A 23535-nucleotide genomic window follows, 5' to 3' on the forward strand; every position below is an offset into this window, starting at 1 on the left:
TAAAGGTGTTCTCAACTAGCCTACCTGGTTAAATAAAGGTGTTCTCAACTAGCCTACCTGGTTAAATAAAGGTGTTCTCAACTAGCCTACCTGGTTAAATAAAGGTGTTCTCAACTAGCCTACCAGGTTAAATAAAGGTCTTCTCAACTAGCCTACCTGGTTAAATAAAGGTGTTCTCAACTAGCCTGCCTGGTTAAATAAAGGTGTTCTCAACTAGCCTGCCTGGTTAAATAAAGGTGTTCTCAACTAGCCTGCCTGGTTAAATAAAGGTGTTCTCAACTAGCCTACCAGGTTAAATAAAGGTGTTCTCAACTAGCCTACCTGGTTAAATAAAGGTGTTCTCAACTAGCCTACCTGGTTAAATAAAGGTGTTCTCAACTAGCCTACCTGGTTAAATAAAGGTGTTCTCAACTAGCCTACCTGGTTAAATAAAGGTGTTCTCAACTAGCCTACCTGGTTAAATAAAGGTGTTCTCAACTAGCCTACCTGGTTAAATAAAGGTGTTCTCAACTAGCCTACCTGGTTAAATAAAGGTGTTCTCAACTAGCCTACCTGGTTAAATAAAGGTGTTCTCAACTAGCCTACCTGGTTAAATAAAGGTGTTCTCAACTAGCCTACCTGGTGAAATAAAGGTGTTCTCAACTAGCCTACCTGGTGAAATAAAGGTGTTCTCAACTAGCCTACCTGGTTAAATAAAGGTGTTCTCAACTAGCCTACCTGGTTAAATAAAGGTGTTCTCAACTAGCCTACCTGGTGAAATAAAGGTGTTCTCAACTAGCCTACCTGGTTAAATAAAGGTGTTCTCAACTAGCCTACCTGGTTAAATAAAGGTGTTCTCAACTAGCCTACCTGGTTAAATAAAGGTGTTCTCAACTAGCCTACCTGGTTAAATAAAGGTGTTCTCAACTAGCCTACCTGGTTAAATAAAGGTGTTCTCAACTAGCCTACCTGGTTAAATAAAGGTGTTCTCAACTAGCCTACCTGGTTAAATAAAGGTGTTCTCAACTAGCCTACCTGGTTAAATAAAGGTGTTCTCAACTAGCCTACCTGGTTAAATAAAGGTGTTCTCAACTAGCCTACCTGGTTAAATAAAGGTGTTCTCAACTAGCCTACCTGGTTAAATAAAGGTGTTCTCAACTAGCCTACCTGGTTAAATAAAGGTGTTCTCAACTAGCCTACCTGGTTAAATAAAGGTGTTCTCAACTAGCCTACCTGGTTAAATAAAGGTGTTCTCAACTAGCCTACCTGGTTAAATAAAGGTGTTCTCAACTAGCCTACCTGGTTAAATAAAGGTGTTCTCAACTAGCCTACCTGGTTAAATAAAGGTGTTCTCAACTAGCCTACCTGGTTAAATAAAGGTGTTCTCAACTAGCCTACCTGGTTAAATAAAGGTGTTCTCAACTAGCCTACCTGGTTAAATTAAAGGTGAAATAAAATAAATAAATAAATAAAACTCACTGCTAATTCAGAGGCTTTCCCCAATTGGCCAAGACCAGGCTGCATGTCACTGGTTTAAACACGACCTCACAGATAGAACTCAATGGGCAAAATATTTAACCTACACTTGTATTCTGATACTGTCGTGCATGATATCGCCCCCACAGTTAGCTCTCTGAACTACAGTCTGCATTGAAACTGTCGTGCATGATATCGCCCCCACAGTTAGCTCTCTGAACTACAGTCTGCCTTTGACAGACAGCTGGTTGGTCCTCTGTGATGTCATCACCACATTCTCTTTCAGACAGCTGGTTGGTCCTCTGTGATGTCATCACCACATTCTCTATCAGACAGCTGGTTGGTCCTCTGTGATGTCATCCCCACATTCTCTTTCAGACAGCTGGTTGGTCCTCTGTGATGTCATCCCCACATTCTCTTTCAGACAGCTGGTTGGTCCTCTGTGATGTCATCACCACATTCTCTATCAGACAGCTGGTTGGTCCTCTGTGATGTCATCACCACATTCTCTATCAGACAGCTGGTTGGTCCTCTGTGATGTCATCACCACATTCTCTATCAGACAGCTGGTTGGTCCTCTGTGGTGTGTGTGTGTGTCTGTCTGTGTGTATGTCTGTGTGTCTGTCTGTGTGTCTGTCTGTGTGTGTGTGTGTGTGTGTGTGTGTGTGTGTGTGTGTGTGTGTGTGTGTGTGTGTGTGTCTGTGTGTGTCTGTGTGTGTGTACCTTATCCTTGGAGCGCCAGGTGAAGTGCAGGCTGTTGGTCTCGCTGGGTACAGGCAGGATGAAGGAGAGAGCATAGTGGTTTACCACGTCATCCCTCACGTAGTACAGCTCTGCATCTAGACCTGCAACACACACACACACACACACACACACCTGGTCTCTCACACACCTGTTCAAAATCACATCCTTATTGGTCACATACACATGGTTAGCAGATGTTAATGCAGGTGTAGCGAAATGCTTGTGCTTCTAGTTCCCGACAGTGCAGTAAAGAGCCCTGCCTGCAATATGCCTACAGTTGATGACTTATCCAGAGACCGAACGACAAGCAGACAATAGAAGCTCAAAATTGGGGAATCTCCATAGAAAGTGCATTTTAGTCCATAAAATTAGGCCTAATCTGTGTCCGGTAAACTGGCATTTAGGTCCAACACCACATCAAATATAGAATAACATTCCATTCTAGGTCTCCTTCCCATCGCTGGCTTGCAAACTAACAGCTGTTAGAAGTTGGGGAGCTCTTTTAAGGCACAAATCAAAACGCATCAAAAACACTCAAGTGAGGCAACCCTTGAAATATGACAGCAATTTCCTATCCAGGAGAAATTTGGGTTAGTGAAGGCTTACGTGGGAAATTGAGGAATGCTTTCCATAAACTACACAGATCCTGAGGAATCTCTCTCTATTAAAGATTAATATATATATTATAATAATAATAATAATAAATGAATAGGGGTTAGCTTCTATAACTAATGAAGTATTACTCCTCAGTTTCATTGCAGGGGTTAGCAGTTTGGAGATGGGATGGAGAGGTCTACCACTAGTAGACTGAACACAGTCTTGTAGAGACAGTCTACCAGTAGACTGTAGTTCTGACGGCAGCATGGACTCCCCTTGACTATAATAGTTCTGTATAAAACTCAAGAGGACATGTTGTCAGACATGGATCTCCTCTGTTACATCGTCATTAGAACACGTACAAAGTTCTAGAACAAAAAGTATCCCCAGACGTCCATGTTGTCTGTCTGTGTACAGCTCTTCCCAAACACAGCCTTGGTTGTCACAGATACCTCTGTTGGCACTAGCAACAAGGCACAAAGGATGGAGGGCAAAAAAATAATAAATTATCAAGACATTTTTAAAACATGTATTTCGAAAGCAAAACCATAAAAATGAAAGTTATGAAAGTTGCAAATCGCAATATAAAGTCAAGAGAAGAAAAAGGCTAGGAGGAGAGTGGACTAGAAATTATTCGGTTGACCGTTTTGTGTGTGGATTAATTGTCGGAGTAGAGGACCTTGTGCATTTCAGGTAAAATAACAACTCAATGTTTATATCACAGGACAAATTAGCTAGCAAGAGCAAGCTAGCTAGCTAAATTGCCATAAAGGTTTAATGATTTTCAACCTGTCCCCAAATTAATGTAAATGGTTCAGAGTTTGTTTTGATATTTTAACCTGCGTGTCGTGATCACGTTTTGTGTGGGGGGGGGGGGGAACAAAATAAATGTATGTACAATGGCGCACGCGCGCAGCCGGTTCAGGTTCCGTGTTACCGCCACTGACCGTGTTCGTCTTTCAGTCACCCACATGAGTATAACCAATGAGGAGATGGCACATGGGTACCTGCTTCTATAAACCAATGAGGAGATGGGAGAGGCGGGACTTGCAGCGTGATCTGCGTCAGAAATAGAACTGATTTCTATTTTAGCCCTTGGCAACGCAGACGCTCGTTGCCGCGCGCGAGCAGTGTGGGTGCAATAATTGAATAATATAGATTTCTAAATGTATTTGTGCAACACTCGTGCACTTGACACAAGCAGTGTGTTCAGCCTGTAACACTACTAGGGCTGTCGCCAACGCCAAAAAAATATTGGACGACCAAAAGTAGTCTGTTCTTCCAAACAATCGATTGGACAACATTTTTAAAAAGATCAAGATAACCATTAGGTTAAAAAGAAAATGACTGAACCCTCCTCCTCCCGCTCCTACTGGCATCCTACCATTACTCACATGAAATGGCAGGTAATAGGCTTTAAGTGGAACGCCAATTTTATCTTAACATTTCTACTGATCTACGTGTCAGTTATGGTTTTCAGACGCACATTTCTGTGGAACAGTTTCATTTAAATGTATAATAACATTTCCGTATCTCTAAAAACTATTTTTGTGGAATGCAGTGATTGTTTTTTTGCCACATATAAAATGGGACCTAGTGTCATCCCCCAAAAATTGACTCCAGTTTGCAAAAAAAAAGCACCTGGAAGCATTTGGATGATCATCAAGACTCTGGGAAGAATGTTCTCCGGACGTCATGGGTCAGGAATGCACCAGCGTGAACATTTCACTCGCATTTGTGATTATTATTATTATTATTTTTTTAAAGAGTCAAGTATGATCACATGTATAGTAAAAGAACTTCTGCAGTGGTGGATTCCTGCCATTTTGTTTCATAGCTGGTAAATAAAGCAAACTAATGTAAAAAGGCAAAGAACTATGAATCCTAGAATGTATCCCACCTCGCACTGCAACACTGCCTGGCTGGGCCGTGCGCACATGAAGAGCTCAGTGAAACATTCCTTTTTAGAAGTGCTGCACACGGACATAAAAAGTTGGTCTAATTTACTTGAAATAAAAAGTCTACTGAAGTGAAACTTTGTACTTGTGTTACTTGAATATTTACATAGTTTGAATATTTACATGGTTTTTCAATGTTTGAGTTTGAACTGCTCGGGAGAACTCCATATTACCAAAAGGGGCAGGTGAAAATGTTGGTCTCTCATCTGTGATATTTTGGTTAAAAGACACTGAAATAAAATTAAATATAACACTTCTTAATCGGAATACATTTATTGTTTTAGAAACATTACAAAGCACATGTACAAAATATGTAATTTTAGGCCCTGTTCACACCGGAGTCCATACCCTGGCAGCGAGTCAATACCCTGGCAGCGAGTCAATACCCTGGCAGCGAGTCAATACCATGGCAGCGAGTCAACACCCTGGCAGCGAGTCAACACCCTGGCAGCGAGTCAATACCCTGGCAGCGAGTCAATACCTTGGCAGCGAGTCAATACCCTGGTAGCGAGTCAATACCTTGGCAGCGAGTCAATACCCTGGCAGCGAGTCAATACCCTGGCAGCGAGTCAATAACCATGGCAGCGAGTCAATACCCTGACAAGGAGTCCATACCCTGGCAGAGAGTCCATACCCTGGCAGAGAGTCAATACCCTGGCAGAGAGTCAATACCCATGGCAGCGAGTCAATACCCTGGCAGCGAGTCAATACCCATGGCAGCGAGTCAATACCCTGGCAGCGAGTCCATACCCTGGCAGAGAGTCCATACCCTGGCAGAGAGTCAATACCCTGGCAGCGAGTCAATACCCTGGCAGCGGGTCAATACCCTGGCAGCGGGTCAATACCCTGGCAGCGGGTCAATACCCTGGCAGCGGGTCAATACCCTGGCAGCGAGTCAACACCCTGGCAGCGAGTCAACACCCTGGCAGCGAGTCAATACCCTGGCAGCGAGTCAATACCCTGGCAGCGAGTCCATACCCTGGCAGCGAGTCCATACCCTGGCAGCGAGTCCATACCCTGGCAGCGAGTCCATACCCTGGCAGCGAGTCCATACCCTGGCAGCGAGTCCATACCCTGGCAGCGAGTCCATACCCTGGCAGCGAGTCAATACCCTGGCAGCGAGTCAATACCCTGGCAGCGAGTCAATACCCTGGCAGCGAGTCAATACCTTGCAGCGAGCCAACACCCTGGCAGCGAGTCAATACCCTGGCAGCGAGTCAATACCCTGGCGGTGAGTCAATACCCATGGCAGCGAGTCAATACCCTGGCAGAGAGTCAGCACCCTGGCAGAGAGTCAATACCCTGGCAGAGAGTCAATACCCATGGCAGCGAGTCAATACCCATGGCAGCGAGTCAATACCCATGGCAGCGAGTCAATACCCTGGCAGCGAGTCAATACCCTGGCAGCGATTACAGCTGTCTTTCTCTTACAGAGGCTTTCTGGGTGAGTCTCTAAGAGCGATTACAGCTGTGAGTCTTTCTGGGTAAGTCTCTAAGAGCGATTACAGCTGTGGGTCTTTCTGGGTAAGTCTAAGAGCGATTACAGCTGAGAGTCTTTCTGGGTAAGTCTCTAAGAGTGATTACAGCTGAGAGTCTTTCTGGGTAAAGTCTCTAAGAGAGATTACAGCTGAGAGTCTTTCTGGGTGTGTCTCTAAGAGCTTTCCACACATGGATTGTAAAACATTCGCCGATTCAAGGATTGTGTACGTGTGACATTCAGAAGGTGAATGGGCAAGACAAGTTATTTCAGTGCCTTTGAACGGGGTATGGTAGGTGACAGGCACACCGGTTTGAGTCAACAACTGCAACGCTGCTGGGTTTTTCAAGCTCAACAGTTTCCTGTGTGTATAAAGAATGGTCCATCACCCAAAGGACAGCCAGGTAACTGGACACAACTGTGGGAAACATTGGAGTCAACATGGACCAGCATCCCAGTTTGTCAGACCTGTTGTTATATACTACACCCCTCCCCAACACCCAGTTTGTCAGACCTGTTGTTATACTACACCCCCCCCCCCCAACACCCAGTTTGTCAGACCTGTTGTTATACTACACCCCCCCCCCCCCAACACCCAGTTTGTCAGACCTGTTGTTATACTACACCCCCCCCCCCCCCCCCCAACACCCAGTTTGTCAGACCTGTTGTTTTACTACACCCCCTCCCCTCCCCCAACACCCAGTTTGTCAGACCTGTTGTTATACTACACCCCCCCCCCCCCCCCCCCCACCACCCAGTTTGTCAGACCTGTTGTTATACTAGAGGTCCGTTAAAAGCGCAGAGAGCATCATGAAGAACAAGGAACACACCAGGCAGGTCCGAGATACTGTTGTGAAGAAGTTTAAAGCCGGATTTGGATACAAAAAGATTTCCCAAGCTTTAAACATCCCAAGGAGCACTGTGCAAGCGATAATATTGAAATGGAAGGAGTATCAGACAAGGCACTGTATCGTATGGGGGATGTGTACATAGAGGTCAAGGATGCTGAACTGTAGAGACCAGTTCTCTGACCCCTGACTTTAACCCTTCCTGACCCCACGACCCTAAAGAGAGAGAGAGAAAGAGGGAAACAAATGGGAAAGAAAGGACAGAGGAAAATAAGAGGGAAGGAAGAGTAGGGGATAGGGATGTGCACAGTGTTTAAATGGTGGTACAGTGGGGTAAAAAAGTATTTAGTCAGCCACCAATTGTGCAAGTTCTCCCACTTAAAAAGATGAGGCCTGTAATTTTCATCATAGGTACACTTCAACTATGACAGACAAAATGAGGAAAAAAATCCTGAAATTCACATTGTAGGATTTTTTATGAATTTATTTGCAAATTATGGTGGAAAATAAGTATTTGGTCACCTACAAACAAGCAAGATTTCTGTCTCTCACAGACCTGTAACTTCTTCTTTAAGAGGCTCCTCTGTCCGCCACTCGTTACCTGTATTAATGGCACCTGTTTGAACTTGTTATCAGTAAAGGAGGGAGTTGAAAGTCCGTGTTGACCAGCAACTGCCCCAAAACATCACTGCTCTAGAGGAGATCTGCATGGAGGAGATCTGCATAGCCAAAATACCAGCAAGAGTGTGTGAAAACCTTGTGAAGACTTACAGAAAACGTTTGACCTCTGTCATTGCCAACAAATGGTATATAACAAAGTATTGAGATAAACTTTTGTTATTGACCAAATACTTATTTTCCACCATAATTTGCAAATAAATTCATAAAAAATCCTACAATGTGTTTTTCTGGAATTTCTTTCTCTCATTTTGTCTGTCATAGATGAAGTGTACCTATGATGAAAATTACAGGCCTATCTCATCTTTTTAAGTGGGAGAACTTGCACAATTGGTGGCTGACTAAATACTTTTTTGCCCCACTGTATGTGAAGAAGCTTGCCTGTCCATCATGTTAGTGTGACTCAGGGGGGGGGGGGGGGGGGATGATTTAGTCTCCAGACTAGTAGTAACAACAACCAGTTGGTTTCTAAAAGACATGTGGTCGAGGAAGCCGACTGAACTATGTGGCTTCTTTCCAAAACCACAAACCAATGCTCCCCGTTTCCCTGCATAGTACCAGACCTTTGTGTATAGGGAAGGAAAAGCCTTCTGAGGAGGGGGAGGAAGAGGAGGGAGGGAGGGAGGGGGGGAGAGGGGGGAGGGGGAAAATGGGAGGGGGGGGGAGAGGGGGGAGAGAGATGGGGATGAAGATGGGAGGGGGGGGTGTCTTTACGATGCTTAAGTTCACAACCCTTTCATGGTTCAACTGCTCTCACTGTTCAGACCAGGAGGCAGAGTCTACATCCCAAATGGCACCCCATTACCTATATAGTGCACTACTTTAGACCAGAGCCCTATTCCCTATATAGTGCACTACTTTAGACCAGAGCCCTATTCCCTATATAGTGCACTACTTTAGACCAGAGCCCTATTCCCTATATAGTGCACTACTTTAGACTAGAGCCCTATTCCCAATATAGTGCACTACTTTAGACCAGAGCCCTATTCCCAACATAGTGCACTACTTTAGACCAGAGCCCTATTCCCAATATAGTGCACTACTTTAGACCAGAGCCCTATTCCCTATATAGTGCACTACTTTAGACTAGAGCCCTATTCCCAATATAGTGCACTACTTTAGACCAGAGCCCTATTCCCAATATAGTGCACTACTTTAGACCACAGCCCTATTCCCAATATAGTGCACTAATTTAGACCAGAGCCCCTATTCCCTATATAGTGCACTACATTTGACCTGAGCCCCATCAGGAAAATAGCAGGTTGAAGGGTAAGGGCCTGTAGCAGGTTGAAGGGTAAAGGGGCTGTAGCAGGTTGAAGGGTAAAGGGGCTGTAGCAGGTTGAAGGGTAAAGGGGCTGTAGCAGGTTGAAGGGTAAAGGGGCTGTAGCAGGTTGAAGGGTAAAGGGGCTGTAGCAGGTTGAAGGGTAAAGGGGCTGTAGCAGGTTGAAGGGTAAAGGGGCTGTAGCAGGTTGAAGGGTAAAGGGGCTGTAGCAGGTTGAAGGGTAAAGCAGTGCGTGAGAGAGAGGTGGAATCTGAAAGGAGGAATCTGATCAATGTAGAGCTGTTGGAGACAAACATTACTCTGAAGAATTATCTCATTACCAGTGACTTGTTTTCCCTATGGCACCCTATTCCCTGTGTAGTGCACTACTTTAGACCAGAGCCCTATGGCACCCTATTCCCTATATAGTGCACTACTTTAGACCAGAGCCCTATGGAACCCTATTCCCTATATAGTGCACTACTTTAGACCAGAGCCCTATGGAACACTATTCCCTTTATAGTGCACCCTATTCCCTAAGGTTGGGAATTGCAAGGGACTTCACAATACAATATCATTGCGATACTTAGGTGGCCATCTGATATGTTTTGAGATTCAGTACTGTGATTTTATCGAGATTTGATGTTCATCAGTCTACTACGCCCAACTCCCTTATCTATCCCTACCCCCCCTATCCCTAACACCAGCCCCCTATACCTACCCCCAGCCCCCCTATGCCTACCCTCAGACCCCCTTATCCCTACCCCCAGCCCCCCAGCCCCCCTATCCCTACCCCCCCATACTTACCCCCAGCTCCCCTATACCTACCCCCCCATACCTACCCCAGGCCCCCTATTCCTACCCCCAGCCCCCCTATCCCTACCCCCAGCCCCCCTATACCTACCCCCACTATACCTACCCCCAGCCCCCCTATACCTACCCTCAGACCCCCTTATCCCTACCCCCAGCCCCCCAGCCCCCCTATCCCTACCCCCAGCTCCCCTATACCTACCCCCCCATACCTACCCCAGGCCCCCTATCCCTACCCCCAGCCCCCCTATCCCTACCCCCAGCCCCCCTATACCTACCCCCACTATACCTAACCCCAGCCCCCCTATACCCACCCCCAGCCCCCCTATACCTAACCCCAGCTTTTGTTTTTGTATAATGAAATGGACCAGAACCACGCATAATGAAATGGACCAGAACCACGCATAAAGAAATGGACCAGAACCACGCATAAAGAAATGGACCAGAACCACGCATAAAGAAATGGACCAGAACCACGCATAAAGAAATGGACCAGAACCACGCATAATGAAATGGACCAGAACCACGCATAAAGAAATGGACCAGAACCACGCATAAAGAAATGGACCAGAACCACGCATAATGAAATGGACCAGAACCACGCATAAAGAAATGGACCAGAACCACGCATAAAGAAATGGACCAGAACCACGCATAATGAAATGGACCAGAACCACGCATAAAGAAATGGACCAGAACCACGCATAATGAAATGGACCAGAACCACACATAAAGAAATGGACCAGAACCACGCATAAAGAAATGGACCAGAACCACGCATAATGCACATTCACTCATTAACATTCTCTCAAGCACAAGCCCACGTGCTTAGTGATTAGCCAGCTAATCTTTATATTTCAAGTTTAGCCAAATTGGCTCTATTTGCTCAGCTAACAAGGTAGAACAGTTATGAACACACCCGGTCTAATCTCCAACTGTTTTCAACAGCATGCTAAGCCTGTCCACTTTGTTCACATGTTGAAATCAAGAAGCCTAGCTAATTTGTCAGAATGAGAATAAGTTGCCAATTTCTTATATAAATTGTGTTTTATGCTTATTGCACATTACTAAAACTAGACAGCTGGTATAACAGTCTTTGGCTAAAATTGCTATTAGCGGTACGTGGTACAGCAATGCCACACACGAAAAACTGAGCACTCTATTTTCCAAATTAAAAGTTCATTGATACTCCCCATTTAGTCATGTTTGACACTAAAAAAAGTGTCTCATTAGAAAGGTAATCACTGAGTACTGAGTAAAGGGACTGAATCCTTATGGAAATGAGATATTTCCGTGTTATTTTTAAAAGAAAAACATTTGTTTTTTTACAAAAAGTACTAAAAACCTGTTTTTGCTTTGTCAATATGGGGTATTGTGTGTAGATTGATGAGCCGGGGGGGGGGGGGCGACAAATTAATAGTCTTTTAGAGTAAGGTTGTAACGTAACAATTGTAAATAAACACAGTCTGCGCTGCAGGTCTGTCTCACTGTCTGTTCCAATGCTCTCTATCCAATCACAGTAGCTATTCATCCCGAGGTAGTAGGCAGATGGGACATAGTCAAATGTACATAGCCCACCTGTACATAGCTCATCTATAATTTAGCCCAAACAACTACCTCTTCCCCTACTGTATTTATTTATTTTGCTCCTTTGCACTCCATTATTTCTATCTCTACCTTGCACATTCTTCCATTGCAAATCTACCATTTCAGTGTTTTACCTGCTATATTGTATTTACTTCGCCACCATGGCCTTTTATTGCCTTTACCTCCCTTATCTCACCTCATTTGCTCACATTGTATATAGACTTGTTTCTACTGTATTATTGATTTTAAAAATCAACCCTCAGATAGGACCTGATGAACCCGTCCATAACACTCTGTTTTGGACCATACGGACTTTATATCGAAAATTAACCTGCACTTTCTAGTCACGTTTAGACTGGAATTAATGTCTGACTAATATCGATATGACATACGCCGTTTTCAAACAGAGAATATATTTTTCAGATTGAGTAGACCTTTAAAAAACACAACAGGCTGTATGGAGTATGGATATTAAAAACAGCCACTGCCACAGCCCCCCCGGGCAGTAATTTGAGAAAGACAACATTATCATGACCTTGGCATTCATCCCCGGGATATGAGCAGCGTACACAGCCAGCCACTACACTATAAACAGTGTATGAGCAGCGTACACAGCCAGCCACTACACTATAAACAGTATATGAGCAGCGTACACAGCCAGCCATTACACCATAAACAGGAAATGAGCTGCCTACACAGCCAGCCACCAGACTATAAACAGAATATGAGCAGTGTACACAGCCAGCAACTACACTATAAACAGTATATGAGCAGCGTACACAGCCAGCCACTACACTATAAACAGTGTATGAGCAGCGTACACAGCCAGCCACTACACTATAAACAGTATATGAGCAGCGTACACAGCCAGCCATTACACCATAAACAGGAAATGAGCTGCCTACACAGCCAGCCACCAGACTATAAACAGAATATGAGCAGTGTACACAGCCAGCCACTACACTATAAACAGTATATGAGCAGCGTACACAGCCAGCCACTACACTATAAAAACAGTATATGAGCAGCGTACATAGCCAGCCATTACACCATAAACAGGAAATGAGCCGCCCCCCCCCCCGTCCAGGAGGTTAACACTGACCGCCTCTCCCCCCCTGACCAGGAGGTTAACACTGACCCCCCTGACCAGGAGGGTTAACACTGACCGTCCCCCCCCCCCCTGACCAGGAGGTTAACACTGACCTTCCCCCGGCCCCCCCCCCCCGCCTGGAGGTTAACACTGACCGGCTCCCCCCCTGACCAAGAGATTAACACTGACCCCCTGACCAGGAGATTAACACTGACCGCCCCCCCCCACCGCCAGGAGGTTAACACTGACCGTCTCCCCCCCTGACCAAGAGATTAACACTGACCCCCTGACCAGGAGATTAACACTGACCGCCTCCCCCCCCCCCCCCCCTGACCAGGAGGTTAACACTGACCGTCACCCCCCCCCCCCCCCCCCCCCGCCAGGAGATTAACACTGACCGCCTCCCCCCTGACCAGGAGATTAACACTGACCCCCACCCCGACCAGGAGAGGAGACAGAAACCACTGCCTGCCCAGATTAACATGGCTAAAGCTAGCGATATGTGACAGTGAGATGAGATGAAACAACGTGTTGCTAGATGAGATGAAACAACGTGTTGCTAGATGAGATGAGACAACGTGTTGCTAGATGAGATGAGATGAAACAACGTGTTGCTAGATGAGATGAGATGAAACAACGTGTTGCTAGATGAGATGAGATGAAACAACGTGTTGCTAGATGAGATGAGATGAAACAACGTGTTGCTAGATGAGATGAGATGAAACAACGTGTTGCTAGATGAGATGAGATGAAACAACGTGTTGCTAGATGAGATGAGATGAAACAACGTGTTGCTAGATGAGATGAGATGAAACAACGTGTTGCTAGATGAGATGAGATGAAACAACGTGTTGCTAGATGAGATGAGATGAAACAACGTGTTGCTAGATGAGATGAGATGAAACAACGTGTTGCTAGATGAGATGAGATGAAACAACGTGTTGCTAGATGAGATGAGATGAAACAACGTGTTGCTAGATGAGATGAAACAACGTGTTGCTAGATGAGATGAAACAACGTGTTGCTAGATGAGATGAAACAACGTGTTGCTAGATTAGATGAGATGAAACAACGTGTTGCTAGATGAGATGAGATGAAACAACGTGTTAGATGAGATGAAACAACGTGTTGCTAGATGAGATGAGATGAAACAACGTGTTGCTAGATGAGATGAGATGAAACAACGTGTTGCTAGATGAGATGAGATGAAACAACGTGTTGTTAGATGAGATGAGATGAAACAACGTGTTGTTAGATGAGATGAGATGAAACAACGTGTTGTTAGATTAGATGAGATGAAACAACGTGTTGTTAGATTAGATGAGATGAAACAACGTGTTGCTAGATTAGATGAAACAACGTGTTGCTAGATTAGATGAGATGAAACAACGTGTTGCTAGATTAGATGAGATGAAACAACGTGTTGCTAGATTAGATGAGATGAAACAACGTGTTGCTAGATTAGATGAGATGAAACAACATGTTGATTGCAGTTTCTCCTTTTCCAGACTGCTTTTAAGGTAAACTTGAACAGATATAGCAAGGCACGTAACATGGGTGGGTTCCCCCTTAAAACAGAAACAGGACAAAGGTTTCTGCTCTACGGGCCCTTTTGGCTACCTACTGACTGATGAGCCCTTCAACAGGGCTACCCCTGCCCTACCAACTGGAAACCCAAACAGGCCAGCACTAACAGCTGGGGACATCAGAATCTGAAGAGGTTTCACAGGGACACGGTTGTTGAAGAGGGAGAGGCCTGCATTCTGTCTGTGTTTGAAACAGAGCCAAAAGGTGAATGTTTGAATGTGCAGGGACATGACTATACACATCTATCTTCCCCCATCTCCGACCCCCCCTCCCCCTCCTGTCCACCCCCCCCCCTCCTGTCCAACCCCCCCTCCTGTCCAACCCCCCCCCCCTCCTGTCCACCCCCCTCCTGTCCACTCCCCCTCCTGTCGTCCACTCCTGTCCACCCCCCCTCCTGTCGTCCACTCCTCTCCAACCCCCCTCCTGTCGTCCACTCCTCTCCAACCCCCCTCCTGTCATCCACTCCTCTCCAACCCTCTCCTGTCGTCCACCCCCCCCCCTCCCTCCTGTAATCCACTCCTGTCCAACCCCCCCTCCTGTCGTCCACTCCTGTCCACCCCCCCCCCCTCCTGTCGTCCACTCCTGTCCACCCCCCCCGAACTGAAACCCCAGGATAAGTGAAAGCAGTATGGCGGTCCCCAACCTCCAGGTCTCGGTCACATCAGAACAGAAACAGAGTAGAGATACTCAGATACCTTGGACTGGAACTTCAATAAGCAGGGCATGAACGTACAGAGTAGAGATAATCAACACCTTTGATAGGGTGTGAAGTGTTGAATTGCAGTCCAGTCTAGATATATAGGAAGTGGGCTCTCCACCAGCCACAGCTAACTGGACCAAGGCGTTTGTTGACTTTCATCCAGTGAGCCGGATAAGAAGTTATGGCTCTTGGTTGAACCTCTAGAGGAATGTCTGAGTCACACTTGGCTGAGAATGTACAACGGTGATACTGGTACTGAGTCAAAGGACTTCTGGACCCCCCCCCCCCTCCTCCTCCTCTCTGTCCTAGTGAGGAACCCCCCCCCCTCTCTGTCCTAGTGAGGAACCCCCCCTCCTCCCTCCTCTCTGTCCTAGTGAGGAACCCCCCCTCCTCCCTCCTCTCTGTCCTAGTGAGGAACCCCCCCCATCTTTCTCTCTGTCCTAGTGAGGAACCCCCCCCTCTCTCTCGGTCCTAGTGAGGACCCCCCCCCCCCCCCTCTCTCTCTCCTAGTGAGGAACCCCCCCCCCCCTCCTCTCTCTCTCTCTCTCTCTCTCTGTCCTAGTGAGGAACCTCCCCCTCTCTGTCCTAGTGAGGAACCCCCCCCCCCCCCCTCTCGGTCCTAGTGAGGACCCCCCCCCCCCCCCTCTGTCCTAGTGAAGAACCCCCCCCTCTCTCTGTCCTAGTGAGGAACCCCCCCTCTCTCTGTCCTAGTGAAGACCCCCCCCCCCTCTCTCTCTCTGTCCTGTGAGGACCCCCCCCCCCCCTCTCTCTGTCCTAGTGAGGAACCCCCCCCTCTCTCTCTGTCCTAGTGAGGAACCCCCCCCCCCCTCTCTCTGTCCTAGTGAGGAACCCCCCCCTCTCTCTCTGTCCTAGTGAGGAACCCCCCCCTCCCTCTCTGTCCTATGGGGTACTGTGATGTCATTATGGGGTACTGTGATGTCATTATGGGGTACTGTGATGCCATTATGGGGTACTGTGATGTCATTATGGGGTACTGTGTGTAGATTAATGAGGAAAACATTTTTTTTTAAATCCATTTTAGGATAAGGCTGTAATGTAACAAAATGTGGAAAAAGTCAAGGGGTCTGAATATACGTTATACTGCCCAAAACACGGGGCAAACAGTGGTTGCCTTGAAAAGGGGAGAATGACCTTTCTAAAAATGACAGAAGTATTACTGTACTCCAGCATTTATTTCTCTCATCGGTAAGAAAAGCAGCCGCAAAATGACTCACAAGATGTGGCAACACAGATGAACGAATAACAATATATTTATTATGTACATAGCTTCTTATGTGACCAGAGCAACAACAAAACATGTGCTTAGGCACGAAAGTAAGAGAGAGGAGTAAACTTTGTTGTTTCTAGACAAGTTGAGGTTAGTTCCAAGTGAAAAGTCCTGGCTTCACTTCAAAAGATTGGCAAGTGACTGAAGATACTTTTTTTTAAAAGAGACCACCTGGGAGCTGTCTGGGACCTGGGAGCTGTCTGGGACCTGGGAGCTGTCTGGGACCTGGGAGCTGTCTGGGACCTGGGAGCTGTCTGGGACCTGGGAGCTGTCTGGGACCTGGGAGCTGTCTGGGACCTGGGAGCTGTCTGGGACCTGGGAGCTGTCTGGGACCTGGGAGCTGTCTGGGACCTGGGAGCTGTCTGGGACCTGGGAGATGTCTGGGACCTGGGAGATGTCTGGGACCTGGGAGATGTCTGGGACCTGGGAGATGTCTGGGACCTGGGAGATGTCTGGGACCTGGGAGATGTCTGGGACCTGGGAGCTGTCTGGGACCTGGGAGCTGTCTGGGACCTGGGAGCTGTCTGGGTTAGAGTGTAGAGGTGGCAGGGTAGCCTAGTGGTTAGAGTGTAGAGGCGGCAGGGTAGTTTTCCACACCTGGATTGAACAAAATATGCACATTATTATGCGTTTTAAATCTTCAAGCTCCGTCATGTTGATCGTTGATCATTGGTAGACAGCCATTTTTTCAAGTCTTGCCATAGATTTTCAAGCGGATTTAACTAAACTAGGCCACTCAGAAACATTCAATATCATCTTGGTGAGCAACTCCAGTGTAGGTTTGGCCTTGTGTTTTAGCTTATTGTCCTGCTGAAAGGTGAATTTGTCTTCAGAGTGTTGGAAAGCAGACTGAACCAGGTTTTCTAATAGGATTTTGTCTGTGTTTACCTCTATACCATGATGCAGGCACCACCATTACATGAAAATACAGAGAGTGGTACTCTGTGATGTGTTGTGTTGGATTTAACATATTCAGGACATAAAAGGTTAGTTTCTTATGCATATTAGTCCTGTGACATTATTTTACATGATTTTAAAGTTAGAAGAAAATAATTTAACTTAGCTGAATAAAATAGAAATTATATTTTTCCCCATTCTGGTGCAGTGCGCATATGAAGTGGCTATGTTGAGAATTAAAGTGATCATTTGAAACAGGTCCTATCCGCTAGATTTAGAGTTTCTTGGCAACTTTAGTTGTGAATGATACAAAACCTTAGAAAGCAACACACCTATGGGCTGTATGACGAGACGACAGGCTATCGATGACTTGAGAAAGTGGCAAAGGTTGCACACGCTGTTCTCCCAACAAGCTATCATATTCTCACCCATCAGAATATTCTCAATTTAATCTCGTCTTTACTAACATGTAAAAATTACTTTGGATTTAGAAAATGGCGCATTATCAAAATGGGCAAAGAATACGTGCTGTTTACGCTTGAATAGCAAATGGACGCATCTCGTTTTCCCGTCGGTCCGTTTTGTAGGCTACTTCAGATTTATACAAATTCAAATGTTTTGAATCCGCGTTGTTTTGCGTATCAATTCGTAAACCACGTGCCATGGAATGGGTACATCGAAAATCTCTTCCCTACTATTTCGCAATTTATATGGCACAGCTGTCAGTTTTTTGGTCCATAAAATGAAATAATTGGTATAAGTTTATATTTATCACACGTAGGTTACATGTTGATTATTTGTTTATTTTCCAGGAGTTTTTGTTCAATTTTCTTGTTAAAAGATCAGGGAAAACATTTCCAGTTTACTCCATATTTGAGAAGGTTTGAACCTTCAAACAGTGAGTATGCAGGTGCTTTTAAGCAATTGACCAACATAGTTACTGGAGCAGGTCAAAGCTGTGTGCTGGAAAACCTTGGTAGAGCATGGGTGGAGTAGGCATCGTGGTGCTGGTAAACCTTGGTAGAGCATGGGTGGAGGAGGCATCGTGGTGCTGGTAAACCTTGGTAGAGCATGGGTGGAGGAGGCATCGTGGTGCTGGTAAACCTTGGTAGAGCATGGGTGGAGGAGGCATCGTGGTGCTGGTAAACCTTGGTAGAGCATGGGTGGAGTAGGCATCGTGGTGCTGGTAAACCTTGGTAGAGCATGGGTGGAAGGGGCATCGTGGTGCTGGTAAACGTTGGTAGAGCATGGGTGGAGGAGGCATCGTGGTGCTGGTAAACCTTGGTAGAGCATGGGTGGAGGAGGCATCGTGGTGCTGGTAAACCTTGGTAGAGCATGGGTGGAGGAGGCATCGTGGTGCTGGTAAACCTTGGTAGAGCATGGGTGGAGTAGGCATCGTGGTGCTGGTAAACCTTGGTAGAGCATGGGTGGAGGAGGCATCGTGGTGCTGGTAAACCTTGGTAGAGCATGGGTGGAGGAGGCATCGTGGTGCTGGTAAACCTTGGTAGAGCATGGGTGGAGGAGGCATCGTGGTGCTGGAAAACCTTGGTAGAGCATGGGTGGAGGAGGCATCGTGGTGCTGGTAAACCTTGGTAGAGCATGGGTGGAGGAGGCATCGTGGTGCTGGTAAACTTGGTAGAGCATGGGTGGAGTAGGCATCGTGGTGCTGTAAAACCTTGGTAGAGCATGAGTGGAGGAGGCATCGTGGTGCTGGTTAAACTTGGTAGAGCATGGGTGGAGTAGGCATTGTGGTGCTGGTTAAACTTGGTAGAGCATGGGTGGAGTAGGCATCGTGTTGCTGTAAAACCTTGGTAGAGCATGGGTGGAGTAGGCATTGTGGTGCTGGTTAAACTTGGTAGAGCATGGGTGGAGTAGGCATCGTGGTGCTGTAAAACCTTGGTAGAGCATGAGTGGAGGAGGCATCGTGGTGCTGTAAAACCTTGGTAGAGCATGAGTGGAGGAGGCATCGTGGTGCTGTAAAACCTTGGTAGAGCATGAGTGGAGGAGGCATCGTGGTGCTGTAAAACCTTGGTAGAGCATGGGTGGAATAGGCATCGTGGTGCTCGTGTGTTGTACAACATAAATCCCAGTGGAAACATACTAGTCAACCTCCTCAAAGCTGATTTGAGTCGTTCAAATACTTCATAATGGCTTCAGCTACCAGTGGAAACACACACATTACTTAACAAAAGGCAGATCTACCACCTATGAGGTTTTTCTTACTTACTTCAAAAGACAGCTATGGTACACTACTTTTGACCAGAGCCCTATGGACACAAGGCACCCTGTATAGTGCACTACTTTTGACCAGAGCCCTATGGACACAAGGCACCCTGTATAGTGCACTACTTTTGACCAGAGCCCTATGGACACAAGGCACCCTGTATAGTGCACTACTTTTGACCAGAGCCCTATGGACACAAGGCACCCTGTATAGTGCACTACTTTTGACCAGAGCCCTATGGACACAAGGCACCCTGTATAGTGCACTACTTTTGACCAGAGCCCTATGGACACAAGGCACCCTGTATAGTGCACTACTTTTGACCAGAGCCCTATGGACACAAGGCACCCTGTATAGTGCACTACTTTTGACCAGAGCCCTATGGACACAAGGCACCCTGTATAGTGCACTACTTTTGACCAGAGCCCTATGGACACAAGGCACCCTGTATAGTGCACTACTTTTGACCAGAGCCCTATGGACACAAGGCACCCTGTATAGTGCACTACTTTTGACCAGAGCCCTATGGACACAAGGCACCCTGTATAGTGCACTACTTTTGACCAGAGCCCTATGTAGGGATCAAGGTGCCGTTTGGAACAGATAGAGCTCTCTCCCATTATGGGAGTCTCATTGACGGCTGCAGAGCAGAAGGAACAGAGGGTGGCTTGGTAAGGTGGCTTGGTAAGGTGGCTTGGTAAGGTGGCTTGGTAAGGGGGCTTGGTAGGGTGGCCTGGTAAGGGGGCTTGGTAAGGGGGCTTGGTAAGGGGGCTTGGTAAGGGGGCTTGGTAAGGTGGCTTGGTAAGGTGGCTTGGTAGGGTGGCTTGGTAGGGTGGCCTGGTAGGGTGGCCTGGTAGGGTGGCCTGGTAGGGTGGCCTGGTAGGGTGGCCTGGTAGGGTGGCCTGGTAAGGTGGCCTGGTAAGGTGGCCTGGTAAGGTGGCCTGGTAAGGTGGCCTGGTAAGGTGGCCTGGTAAGGTGGCCTGGTAGGGTGGCCTGGTAGGGTGGCCTGGTAGGGTGGCCTGGTAGGGTGGCCTGGTAAGGTGGCCTGGTAAGGTGGCCTGGTAGGGTGGCCTGGTAGGGTGGCCTGGTAGGGTGGCCTGGTAAGGTGGCCTGGTAGGGTGGCCTGGTAGGGTGGCCAGGTAGGGTGGCCAGGTAGGGTGGCCTGGTAGGGTGGCCTGGTAGGGTGGCCTGGTAGGGTGGCCTGGTAGGGCGTTAGATTATTTTCATTGCCCACCCTCCACCCCCCCTCTTTTATGCCACTGCTACTCTGTTTATTATCTATGCATAGTCACTTTAATAACTCCTATAACTTAACCTACATGTACATATTACCTCAAATAACTTGACTAACCGGTGCCCCCACACATTGACTCTGTACCGGTACCCCTTGTATATAGCCTCCACATTGACTCTGTACCGGTACCCCCTGTATATAGCCTCCACATTGACTCTGTACCAGTACCCCCTGTATATAGCCTCCACATTGACTCTGTACCGGTACCCCCTGTATATAGCCTCCACATTGACTCTGTACCGGTACCCCCTGTATATAGCCTCCACATTGACTCTGTACCGGTAGCCCCTGTATATAGCCTCCACATTGACTCTGTACCAGTACCCCCCCTGTATATAGCCTCCACATTGACTCTGTACCGGTACCCCCTGTATATAGCCTCCACATTGACTCTGTACCATAACACCCTGTATATAGCCTCCACATTGACTCTGTACCGGTACCCCCTGTATATAGCCTCCACATTGACTCTGTACCGGTACCCCCTGTATATAACCTCCACATTGACTCTGTACCGGTACCCCCTGTATATAGCCTCCACATTGACTCTGTACCGGTACCCCCTGTATATAGCCTCCACATTGACTCTGTACCAGTACCCCCTGTATATAGCCTCCACATTGACTCTGTACCGGTACCCCCTGTATATAGCCTCCACATTGACTCTGTACCGGTACCCCCTGTATATAGTCTCCACATTGACTCGGTACCGGTACCCCCTGTATATAGTCTCCACATTGACTCTGTACCGGTACCCCCTGTATATAGCCTCCACATTGACTCTGTACCGGTACCCCCTGTATATAGCCTCCACATTGACTCTGTACCGGTACCCCCTGTATATAGCCTCCATATTGACTCTGTACCGGTACCCCCTGTATATAGCCTCCACATTGACTCTGTACCGGTACCCCCTGTATATAGCCTCCACATTGACTCGGTACCGGTACCCTCTGTATATAGCCTCCACATTGACTCTGTACCGTAATACCCTGTATATAGCCTCCACATTGACTCTGTACCGGTACCCCTGTATATAGCCTCCACATTGACTCTGTACCGTACCCCCTGTATATAGCCTCCACATTGACTCTGTACCGTAATACCCTGTATATAGCCTCCACATTGACTCTGTACCGGTACCCCCTGTATATAGCCTCCACATTGACTCTGTACCGGTACCCCCTGTATATAGCCTCCACATTGACTCTGTACCGGTACCCCCTGTATATAGCCTCCACATTGACTCTGTACCGGAACCCCCTGTATATAGCCTCCACATTGACTCTGTACCTGTAACCCCTGTATATAGCCTCCACATTGACTCTGTACCGGTACCCCCTGTATATAGCCTCCACATTGACTCTGTACCGGTACCCCCTGTATATAGCCTCCACATTGACTCTGTACCGGTACCCCCTGTATATAGCCTCCACATTGACTCTGTACCAGTACCCCCTGTATATAGCCTCCACATTGACTCTGTACCGGTACCCCCCTGTATATAGCCTCCACATTGACTCTGTACCAGTACCCCCTGTATACAGCCTCCACATTGACTCTGTACCGGTACCCCCTGTATATAGCCTCCACATTGACTCTGTACCGGTACCCCCCCTGTATATAGCCTCCACATTGACTCTGTACCAGTACCCCCCTGTATATAGCCTCCACATTGACTCTGTACCGGTACCCCCTGTATATAGCCTCCACATTGACTCTGTACCGTAATACCCTGTATATAGCCTCCACATTGACTCTGTACCGGTACCCCCTGTATATAGCCTCCATATTGACTCTGTACCGGTACCCCCTGTATATAGCCTCCACATTGACTCTGTACCGGTACCACCCTGTATATAGCCTCCACATTGACTCTGTACCGGTACCCCCTGTATATAGCCTCCACATTGACTCTGTACCTGTAACCCCTGTATATAGCCTCCACATTGACTCTGTACCGGTACCCCCTGTATATAGCCTCCACATTGACTCTGTACCTGTCCCCCCTGTATATAGCCTCCACATTGACTCTGTACCGGTACCCCCTGTATATAGCCTCCACATTGACTCTGTACCAGTACCCCCTGTATATAGCCTCCACATTGACTCTGTACCGGTACCCCCTGTATATATCCTCCACATTGACTCTGTACCAGTACCTGTACCAGTACCCCCTGTATATAGCCTCCACATTGACTCTGTACCGGTACCCCCTGTATATAGCCTCCACATTGACTCTGTACCGGTACCCCCCTGTATATAGCCTCCACATTGACTCTGTACCGGTACCCCCTGTATATAGCCTCCACATTGACTCTGTACCTGTAACCCCTGTATATAGCCTCCACATTGACTCTGTACCGGTACCCCCTGTATATAGCCTCCACATTGACTCTGTACCGTAATACCCTGTATATAGCCTCCACATTGACTCTGTACCGGTACCCCCTGTATATAGCCTCCATATTGACTCTGTACCGGTACCCCCTGTATATAGCCTCCACATTGACTCTGTACCGGTACCCCCTGTATATAGCCTCCACATTGACTCTGTACCGGTACCCCCTGTATATAGCCTCCACATTGACTCTGTACCTGTAACCCCTGTATATAGCCTCCACATTGACTCTGTACCGGTACCCCCCTGTATATAGCCTCCACATTGACTCTGTACCAGTACCCCCTGTATATAGCCTCCACATTGACTCTGTACCGGTACCCCCTGTATATAGCCCTCCACATTGACTCTGTACCGGTACCCCCTGTATATAGCCTCCACATTGACTCTGTACCGTAACACCCTGTATATAGCCTCCACATTGACTCTGTACCGTAACACCCTGTATATAGCCTCCACATTGACTCTGTACCGGTACCCCCTGTATATAGCCTCCACATTGACTCTGTACCGGTACCCCCTGTATATAGCCTCCACATTGACTCTGTACCGGTAGCCCCTGTATATAGCCTCCACATGACTCTGTACCGGTAGCCCCTGTATATAGCCTCCACATTGACTCTGTACCGGTAGCCCCTG

At 47.3% G+C, this 23535-nt stretch overlaps 1 protein-coding gene across 2 annotated transcripts in view; it reads right to left on the bottom strand.

Annotated features, from left to right (window-relative positions):
• The window catches only part of LOC109884972 (tyrosine-protein kinase RYK), a 151805-nt gene that overhangs the window by 94600 nt on the left and 33670 nt on the right, over nucleotides 1–23535 (bottom strand). For both annotated transcript variants that reach the window (XM_031822323.1, XM_031822322.1), the window contains exon 2: nucleotides 2179–2300. In XM_031822323.1, coding sequence (XP_031678183.1) covers nucleotides 2179–2300 — 122 coding nt within the window. The remainder of the gene's footprint in view (nucleotides 1–2178; nucleotides 2301–23535) is intronic.

This window comes from Oncorhynchus kisutch, linkage group LG4 (genome assembly GCF_002021735.2).
Source record: "Oncorhynchus kisutch isolate 150728-3 linkage group LG4, Okis_V2, whole genome shotgun sequence".
Taxonomy (NCBI): domain Eukaryota; kingdom Metazoa; phylum Chordata; class Actinopteri; order Salmoniformes; family Salmonidae; genus Oncorhynchus; species Oncorhynchus kisutch.